This window comes from Chrysochloris asiatica, unplaced genomic scaffold (assembly GCF_000296735.1).
Source record: "Chrysochloris asiatica unplaced genomic scaffold, ChrAsi1.0 scaffold00234, whole genome shotgun sequence".
Classification (NCBI taxonomy): Eukaryota; Metazoa; Chordata; class Mammalia; order Afrosoricida; family Chrysochloridae; genus Chrysochloris; species Chrysochloris asiatica.
In genome coordinates this window covers 4,254,450-4,265,379 of record NW_006408752.1, presented here as the reverse complement: position 1 = coordinate 4,265,379, position 10,930 = coordinate 4,254,450, and the positions used below count along the sequence as shown (strand labels likewise).

The 10,930-nt window shown below is 41.3% G+C and overlaps 1 protein-coding gene across 1 annotated transcript in view; it reads left to right on the top strand.

Moving 5' to 3' along the window:
• The window catches only part of ANKDD1B (ankyrin repeat and death domain containing 1B), a 97,358-nt gene that overhangs the window by 67,238 nt on the left and 19,190 nt on the right, over positions 1–10,930 (top strand). The window contains 1 exon segment of the mRNA XM_006873305.1: positions 3,221–3,319. Within this exon segment, the coding sequence (XP_006873367.1) occupies positions 3,221–3,319 (99 nt within the window).

Here is a 10,930-nt window from a genome sequence, read left to right as displayed (position 1 = left end):
CTGTGTATTCAAATGGTCGATGCTCAACCATTTGAAGAGGTAGCATATGATGAAGAGCCAAAGATCCTGAAGGAAGAAGTCCAAGGTCCATTAAAAACATTAGCAAAGAACAAGGCTTCAGGAATTGATGGGATACAAATAGAAATCTTCCATCAAACTAAAAAAGCACTGGAGGCACTCACTCATCTATGCCAAAAAATTTGGAAGACAATTTACTGGCCAACTGACTGGAAGAGCTCCATATTTGTGTCCATTCTAAGGAGAGATGACCCAACGGAATGCGAAATTGTTAGACAATATCATTAATATGTTATATACATAAAATTTTGCTAGAGAAAATCTAAAAACATTTGCAAATGTACATTGGCAGAGAACTGCCAGAGGTTTAAGCTTTATTCAGAAGAGGACATGGAAAGAGGGATATTAGTGCTGATGCCTGATGGATCTTGGCTGAAAGCAGAGAATACCAGAAAGTTGTTTACCTGTGCCTTATTGACTATGCAAATGCTTTTGATTGTATGGATTATGACAAGCAATGGACAACATTGCAAAATATGAGTATTCAGAACACTTAATTGTGTTCATAAGGAATCTGTACATAGACCAAGAGGCAGTTGTTCGAACAGAACGTGGGAACACTGAATGGTTTAAAATTAGGATTGTGCACCAGGATTGTATTCTTTCACCATTCTTATTCAATCTTTATGCTGAGCACATAATCTGAGAAACTGGGTTATATGAAGAAAAGTGTGACATCAGGATTGGAGGAAGACTCTTTAACAACCTGTGATATGCAAATGATACAACTTTGCTTGCTGGAAGTAAAGAGGGTTTAAAATAATGATGAAGATCAAAGGCCACATGCTTAGGTATGGGTTGTATCTCAATGTAAAGAAGACAAAAGTCCTTACCATTGGACCAATAAACAACATCCATATAAATGGAGAAAAGATTGAAATTGTCAAAGACTTCATTTTGCTCTGATCAACCATCAACACTCACAGAAGCAGCAGTGAAGAAATCAAACGACTTATTGCATTAGGCAAATCTGCTGCACAAGACCTCTTTAAAGTATTGAAGAGCAGAGATATCAGTTTGAGGACTAAGGTGTGCCTACCCAAGTCATGGTATTTTCAATAACCTCATATGCATGCAAAAGTTGTACAGTGAATAAGGAAGACTGTAGAAGAATTGATGCGTTTGAATTACGGTGTTGGAGGAGAATATTGAAAGTACCATGGGCTGCCAAAAGAATAAACAAATCTGTGTTGGAAGAAGTGCAGACAGAATGCTCCTTGGAAGCCAGGATGGCTAGACTTTGTGTCTCATACTTCAGACATGTTGTCAGGAGGGACCAGTTCCTGGAGAAGAATATCATGTTTAGTAAAATTGAGAGTTGGAGAAAAAGAGGAAGACCACCAATAAGATGGAATGGCAATAATAATGGGCTCAAATATAGCAACAATTGCTCTGTTGGGCATAGGGTTGCTACCGACTTGATGGCACCTAACAAGAACAACAACACCATAGATTGTCAGAAGAACTAACAAATCTTTTGGAAGAAGTATGGTCAGATTGTTCCATAGAAGCTACAGTACTATTGATGTTGTTGGTGCCATTGAGTCAGTACTGACTTATAGCAACCCTAAGTGAGGATGGCTCAGGACCAGGTATTTCATTCTGTTGTGCATTGCAGTTGCAATGAGTCCTAAGTGACTCGAAGGCACCTAACAACAACAGCAAGGTGTTTACATAGACATCTAAGGTTTTTATATACACATCTAAACTGCTGCTCTTTATGAAGGCAAATGTTTGATTGTCTTGTTCTATCTTAAAATATTTCATTCTGTTGTGCATGAGGTTTCTCTGAGTCAGCCAATTCAAAGGCACCTAACAACAACAACAACAACAATGTGAGTTGAAGTCATTGGAATGCTGGTGGAGTTTTTATTTTACTTTTTATAGATACACCTATTTTCACTTATCCATAGTCACCTGTACTTATCCATAGTCCAAGCAGCTCTGGTAGTGTAGTGGTTACAAGTTGGGCTGCTAACCTCAAGGTCATCAGTTCGAAACTGTCAGCGATTCTGTGGGAGAAAGATGAGGGTTTTTGCTCCCATAAAGATTTACAGCCTCAGAAACCCTATACAGGGTCGTTATGGGTCGGAACTGACTAGACTGCACTTAACAACAACAACAACAACATCCATAGTCCAGTTGTGTTCAAACATGCATTTTAACTTTGGTTGTGCTGTGCTCCCTATATCCAAATTCAGTTCTAATTTTCCCATCACCAAAACAATTATTTTCTACGGTATAAAGGGTACTTTTCATTCCCCTTCTCTCCCTGAAACCCACCAATGAACACTCGTTTCTCTATGTCTAGCTAGTCTTGTCTTCTTATAAAAGAGGGCTCTTACTATGCTTGACTTATTTAATTTAGCATTACACCTTCCTGATCCATCCATCCATCCATCCATCTATAAATCTGGTTTGTGGACTCATCGCTGTCTGTATATGGTTGAGCAGTTCTCCATTATGGGGATGTACCACAGTTTGCTTATCCAGTCATCCAATGATGAACACTTCCATTGTTTCCAATGCTGCCATCTTTGTGGAAGTAGACATCTTTCTCACACAGAGTGCTGGTGGGTTCAAACCTCCAGATCAAGGCTAATTTCAGGAAAAGGAAATAGGATTTAACTCAGATTTGCCTGAAGCATATTATACCCAGGACCCTAACTTTTATTTTTAACATATCTGACTTACCTTTGTGTCAATTTACACAACTGAGCACATCCATTTACAATTTCCGTATGAATGGTTCAGTAACATTTATTATATATGTTACATTGGATCATCATTCTTGCTATCTCTACCTATGCTATTGAGTCACTATTCATTTATGCTCTCTGCTACTTCAAGTTCTCTGTTTTTGATTCAGTGTTGTGAGATTAAGCTCATAAAGATAATTCTCTGTGAAAGTCCTATGCTCAAGACAAACATTTTCAATTTATTGGGCTGGGCTCTGGCCCATTTAATGGGCGCCACTTGGAAGGAACAGTCTCCCCAAGTAATTGGAAACACATTGAATTTTCTTTTTCTTAAATTGTCATAATATGTAATTGTATGACTTGGTTGTCATGTGATAAATGCCAGAAAACATGTTGGATTCTAATGGGCATTTCTCCCCATGCTTTCTATCTGTCTCTTACAGCTCCATAGCAATGTTTTGCAGATAGCAGCTCAGAATGGCCACACATCACTTGTTACTTTTCTTCTTAGGGAGAACATTCATTTGTACCAGAAAGTGAAGGTGAGTCTTACAGTAACACCGAGAGCTTTGATCCCAGTGCTGAGAAGTGGGCTGTGTAGAGAGAAGTTCCTTGTAGATCTGTCTGGGGAATGAGATGCTTCACGAAGGAAAAGGAATTCTTTCTGGGAAGGTGGGCTGACTTCTTTAGGGCAGACTGCCTTAATCTTGAGAAATAAAATCCAGAGGATGAATTTTAGAATGCCATTGAGGTTCCAGAACAAAGGGACATCTTTGTGCTTTAAATATTTATATTTAATGCAATAAAACTAACCCGTGTATCTAGAGATGGCATGATTTATATATTAGGTTTCTCTGTCTGGGAACATGAAAAAGGAATGATCGCTTTCTGCTTTCACTGAAGCAATCTTGTTTTTCTTTTGAAAGTCAATCCTTTATACTGATTTCAGTTTCCTAATGTTGGAATTGCTTTTGGTAGAATTAACAAAAGCCCTCTGTGCTGGAGTTAGATGGGAAACATTCCTCTATTTTTCACTGTATTTTCATTTCTCTGATGAGAATATTACTGCCTCTGATCTTGATTATCCATTACTATTTTTATATTAACTTGAGAAAAATGATGTGATTTGAACCATGTCTGATTGTTTTTGGAAAGTGGTGTTCAGGAGAACTGGTTTTGAACTTGTCGGATCCAGGCCAAGGGCATTTCCTCTTTCTTTGGAAGGACTGGGCCCCAGCAGGGCAGCAGGCCACATGGCAGTGAGGACACTGTCCTCTTCTCTGCCCACTTTCTCTTTTTTTTAATATTCAGTGCAGAAAGGGAGAAAGTTCTTCCTGAAGAGACTCGCACAGAAAAGCCTTCTCCTTACTCTGCTTCCCCCTTCAATCTCCCTGAGCCCCCATGTCTGGCTTCCTTTCCCCTTGCTCACCACTGACAGCCCCTGATTTTCTCAGCCATCTTCTCGTCACTCACGCCTTTCTTTTCTGTCAGTCTACCCCTCTTTCCTGGTGCAGAAGGTGAAGTTGGGAGATCTGGATTCATATTCTGCCTCAGTCACTTCCTAGCTCTGTGACCCTGTGGAAGTTGCTTAAACTCTCTGTGCCTTATATTTTTGTTGTTTTTAAGTGCCGTCGAGTTGGTTCCAACGCATAGTGACCCTGTATAGGGTTTCCAAGAAGTGGCTGGTGAGCTTGAACGACTAACCTCGTGGCTCAAACGGACTGTGCAGTCCAGTGCATTAACCCACAGCGCCAGACCAGGACTCCAGACCTTATATATTAAGTGATAAATATAAGCTCTAACTCACAGGATTATAGTGAATGAGATGATTCCTGAAAAACTCTAAAGCCCAGTGCTTAAAAAAGACTGTCCAGTGTTAGGCCAGTGAGTGTGTTGTTGTTGTAAAGTGCCGTTGAGCCATTTTTGACTTCTAGAAACCCTTGCCTGGTTCAGGAAAGTTCAGAACCAATTCCCCTGAACACCACTTTCCAACAACAATCAGACATGGTTCAGATCATATCCCTTCTTGCAAGTTAAAACAGAAAACAGTAATGGGTCTAAACCTCTGACTTTGTGGGTAGCGGTCCAGTTCTTATCCGACAGCACCAAACCAGGACTTCAGTGCGTGTGCAGTAAGTAACATTACAAGGTATGTTGTGTGTGCTTTTTGTTGTTGTTAAATGCCGTGGAGTCAGTTTCAACTCATAACGACCCTGTATAGAGTTTCCAAGGAGTGGCTGGTGAGTTTGAACTGCCGATCTTTGAACTCCTGGTGTGCTATACTAGCACTTATTACTAAGCACTAGTATCAGTTACACTTTCATAGCACTTTATATTCTGCTAGTAGTGAGGTCGATGGCACTTAACAACAACAACAACAACAAGAACAACAAGAACAACAAGTAGTGAGGTTGGCCCAGGATCGGACATTGTTTCGTTCTGCTGTGTATAAGGTTGCTCTGAGTCAGTGCCGACTCAATGGCACCTAACAACAACAACAACAACAACAACAAGTTTCTTAGGGCTGCCATCACAAAATATACCAAGTGGGTACCTTTAAACAACAGAAATGTATTTTCTCACATTCTGGGGGCAAATAGTTTGAGGTCAGCCGTGTTGATTCCTTTGGAGGCATTCCATGCCTCTCCCCCAGCTTCTTGGATCTCCAGGAATCCTTTGGCTTGCAGTTATAAGCCAAAAATGACACATGCCATGGTGTCCTCCCTCTGTGTCTCTCTCCATGTTGCCTCCTCTTTTATAAGAACACCAGGTAAATGGGATTAGGACCCATATTACTCATGTATGACCACATGTTAGCTCAAGTGATAATATCAAAGATCCTGTTTCAAACAAGGTCATGCTCACAGATTCCAAGGGTTAGGACTTTAGTGTATCTGTTTTTGTGGGTGGGGCAGAGGAGGTGTACCATTCAATTTGTAACACTCTGTCCTCATCAGTCACCCTCACACACATCTGTGTTTCCTCTCTCCATTCACTTTGTTTTCAGCTGACTACTCTTCACCTCAAGGAGCTCTGGTAGCGTAGTGGTTACGAATCGGGCTGCGAACCTTAAGGTCAGCGGTTCGAAACTACCAGGTGCTCCGCGGGAGAAAGATGAGGCTTTCTACTCCCGTAAAGATTTACACCCTCGGAAACCCTATACAGGGTCGCTATGGGTCGGAACCGACTCGATGGCACATAACAACAACAACAACACTCTTCACCTCATGGAGTCCTGGTGTGGCTCTGTGGGTTAATGCGCTAGACTTCAATGTCGGTTTAAACCATAAGGTCGGTGGCTCAAGCTCACCAGCCACTCCTTGGAAACTGTATACAGGGTCACTATAAGTCAGAACCAACTCAATGGCACTTAACACCACCACCACCAACTCTTGGCCTCACAGTCTCTGGGATCTTCCACATCTGTACACCTCCACCTTTCTTTTCCACCTCCCTCCCTCTCTCCACTCACACTAGGTGCCCTTCACACCTGACTTGTTCATGTCTTAACTACTGTGCCCCCACTTTGTGTCTCTGCCTCCCTCCTCACTTCCATTTTTCTCTCTACGTCATCTTCTTTGTCTGGAGACCTGTGTTCTCTAATGACTGCAGGGACTGGAGCAGCTGGGTGGGAGGGAGGCAGCATGGTTGCTGGACGCTAAGTGTGAAAGTGGGCCATGCAGCCTGGCAGTCTGAGGAAGAAGCCTCCTAAGATAGGGGAGAAGGGTCAAGAGGCTCCAAGTGAGGTATAGTGTGGAAGAAAGGTGTCTTGTCCCAAAAATGAGGAAGAGGGAGGGCAGATTGCAAAGAATGTGGTGACTACACTGTGGTTGAATTCTAATACAGGGGGAGGGATGAACTGGAGATGGGAGTCCTGAGGTGAGTGGACACTAAGTCCCACAAGTTGCTTTAGGAAGGTAGAGCTTTAGATCAGGAAATGAAGAATGGGCACATTATCTCCCCCTTGTGGCTGTTCCACTGCACTTAAACTCTCTGAAGGCCCTGAGTCCTTTAAGCAAGGCCTACCTAATACTCTCTTATGGCTTGTATTTTTAAAAAGTCCTCTCTGACCACCAGGAAGGCTACCCCACCCGTATTTGCTCTTATAACACACTCTACTTCTCTTCCGGAACACTTAACACTAGTAATTGTAAGCTTATTTGTGTGATTTTACTAATGAATATTTATCTACCCCACTAGACCGGAAGGTCCCTGAGATTGGGCTGTGTATATTTGTTCTCCACCTGGTGTGGCTCTGTGTGTTAATGCACCAGACTGCAAAGACGTTTGAACTGCCCGGTCAGCATTTCGAGCTCACCAGCTGCTCTTGGAAACCCTATACAGGGTCATTATGGGTCAGAACCAATTTGATGGCATTTAGAAGAATTGATGCTTTTGAGTTATGGTGTGGGAAGACAATATTGAAAGTGCCACGGGCTGCCAAAAGAACAAACAGATCTGTGTTGGAAGAAGTGCAGCCAAAGTGCTCTTTGGAAGCCAGGATGGTCAAACTTTGTCTTTCATACTTTGGACATTTTGTCAGAAGGGACCAGTCACTGACTGGAAAAGGATGTCATGTTTGGTAAGGTGGAGGGTCAGAGATAAAGAAGAAAACCCCCAACAAGATGGATTGGCAAAGTGGCAGCATCAATGGGCTCAAGTGTGGTAACCATTGTGAGGTTGGCTCAGGACCAGGCAGTGTTTGGTTCTGTTACTGACTTGTTGGCACCTAACAACAACAACAACTCCCTAGTGGAGTCCTGGTGTGGTGCTATAGGATAAACACTGGACTTTATTTATACTATAGCACCACACCAGGACTCCACTAGGGAGTTCAAATCCACCAGTGAGTCCTCGGAACCCTACACAGGGTCAGTATGAGTTGGATCTAGCTTGATAGCACTTACCAGCAACAATTCCTGCATGTTGTTAGGTACTGTCAAGTTGGTACTGACTCATTGAACAACAGAACAAAACACTACCTGCTCCTACACCACTCTCACAATTGTTGCGACATTTGAGCCCATCGCTGTTGCCACTGTGCCATTCCATCTTGTTGGAGGTCTTCATCTTTCTCTCTGACCCTCCATTTTATGAAACATGATATTCTTCTCCAGGGACTGGTCCCTCCTGACAGTATGTCTGAAGTATGAGAGACAAAATCTGGCCATCCAGGCTTCCAAGGAGCATTCTGGCCATACTTCTTCCAATACAGATTGGTTGGTTCTTTTGGCAGCCCGTGGTACTTTCAATATTCTCCTTCAACACCATAGCTTAAATACATCAATTCTTATACAGTCTTCCCTTATTCAGTGTTCAACTTTCTCATGCATATGAGATCATGGCTTGGATCAGGCGCACCTTAGTCCTCAAACTGACATCTGTGCAGTTTTTGTGCAGCAGATTTGCCTAATGCAATAAGACGTTTGATTTCTTCACTGCTGCTTCCATGAGTGTTGATGGTTGATCAAAGCAAAATGAAGCCTTTGACAACTTCAATCTTTTCTCCTTTAATCATGATGATATTTATTGGTCCAGTGGTAAGGATTTTGTTTTCTTTACATTGAGGTGCAATCCATATTGAAGGCTGTGGTCCTTGATCTTTATCAGTAAGTATTTTAAGTCCTCTTTGCTTTCAGCAAGTATGGTGTATTGATAATTACTGGCGACTGGAATGCAAAGCTGGAAACAAAGAGGAAGGATCAGTAGTTGGAAAATATGGCCATGGTGATAGAAACAATGCTGGAGATAGCATGATAGAATTTTGCAAAACCAATGATTTCATTGCAAATACCTTTTTAAAACAACATAAAAATAACTTTACACATGGACCTCACCAGATGGAATACACAGAAATCAAATTGGTATATCTGTGGAAAGAGACAGAGGAAGAGCTCCATATCATTAGGCTGGGGCAGACTGTGGAACAGACCATCAGTTGCTCATATGAAGAAAGTTCAGACTGAAGCTGAAGAAAATGAAAACAAGTCACCAAGAGTCAAAACATGACCTTGAACATATCCCACCTGAATTTAGAGATCATCTCAAGAACAGGTTTGATGCATTAGACACTAACGACAAAAGACCAGAAAAGTTGTGGGATGACATCAAGACTATCACAGAGGATGAAAGCAAATGGTCATTAAGACGACAAGAGAAAAGGAAAAGACCAAAATGGATGTCAGAAGAGACTCTGAAACTTGTTCTTTAGAGTGTAGAGATGCTAAAGCAAATGAAAGAAATGAGGAGGCCAGAACTGAATAGAAAATTTCAAAAGGCAGCTCAAGAAGACAGAGTCAAATATGATAACGAAATGTGCAAAGACCTGGAGTTAGAAAACCAAAAGGGAAGAACACACTCAGCATTCCTCAAGCTGAGAGAGCTAAATAAAAAATTCAAGCCTTGATTTGCAATATTGAAGGATTCGATGGGCAAAACACTCACGGAAGCAGCAGTCGAGAAATCAAATGACGTACTGCATTAGGCAAATCTGCTGCACAAGATCTCTTTAAAGTGTTGAAGAGCAAAAATGTAAGTTTGATGACCAAGGTCCTCAAAAAAAAAAAAAAAAAAAAGCCATGGTATTTCCAATAACCTCATATGCATGAGAAAGTTGGACAGTGAATAATGAAGACCATAGAAGAATTGATGCATTTGAGCTATGGTGTTGGAGGAGAATATTGAAAGTGCCATGACTTGGCAAATGAACAAACCAATCTGTGGCAGAAGATATACAGCCAGAATGCTCTTTGGAAGCCAGAATGGCCAAACTTTGTATCTCATACTTCAGACATATTGTCAGGAGGGACCAGTCCCTGGAGAAGGATATCATTTTTTGGTAAAGTTGAGGGTAGGAGCAAAAGAGGAAGATTCCCAATAAGATGGATTGACATAGTGGCAAATGTGATAGGCTCAGGGGTAGCAATAATTTTGAGGTTGGCTCAGGAGTAGGCAGTGTTTCGTTTGTTGTGCATAGGATTGCTATGAGTCGGTACCAACTCAATGGCACCTAACAACAATAGGAACTATGGGCAAAATATTGAATGATGCAGAAAGTATCAAAAGAAGATGGAAGGAATACACAGAGTCACTGTTCTAAAAAGAAATGATTGGTGTTCAACCATTTCAAGAGGTAGCATATGATCAAGAGCTATTGATACTGAAGGCAGAAGTCCAAGATACATTGAAGACATTGGTAAAGAACAAGGCTCCAGGAATTGATAGAATAAAAATTGAAATCTTTCAATAAATTGATGAAGCACTGGAGGCACACTCATCTAAGCCAAGAGATTTGGAAGACAATTTCCTGGCCAACGGACCAGAAGAGGTCCATATTTGTGTCCATTCTAAAGGCAGATGACCCAACAGAATATGAAAATCATCAGACAATATCATTAATATCCCCTGCAAGCAAAATTTTGCTAAAGGTAATTCAAAGACATCTGCAACTATACATTAACAGTGAACTTCCAGAGGTTCAAGCTGTATTCAGAAGGGGTATCATTGTTGACATCCGATGGATCTTGGCTGAAAACAGAGACTGCCAGAAAGATGTTTACTTGTGCTTTATTGACTACACAAAAGCTTTTGATTGTATGGATCATGCCAAGCTATGGACAACATTTCAGAGAATGAGTATTCCAGAACACTCAATTGTGCTCACAAGGAACCTGTACATAGACCAAGAGACAGTTATTTGAACAGAACAAGGGAACACTACATAGTTTAAAATTAGGAAAGATGTGTACCAGGGTTGTATTCTTTCACCATACTCAATTCAATCTGTATGCTGAGCAAATAATTCCCCAAACTAGATTATATGAAGAAAAACGTTGCATCAGGATTGAAGGAAGACTCATTAATAACCTGCAATATGCAGATGATACAACCAATAATTCTTTAACATTCTGATAAGACATTGGGCCATAGTAGGTTCTCAGTCGATTGTTTCAGAATGAACGAAGGGAGAGAGCTGATTGCTGGTAAATTTGCCAGCTTCTGTGGGATGGATGTGGTTCCTGAACAGAATGTAGGCCTGCTGCTGTGCTGGGCCTTGACAGTCTTCAGCATAATCAGAAAGTGTCTGCTGAAATGTGTTGAGTTTTGATTTGAATGACTAAGCAGCTTCCCTTGGACTTGACATTTTTATTTCC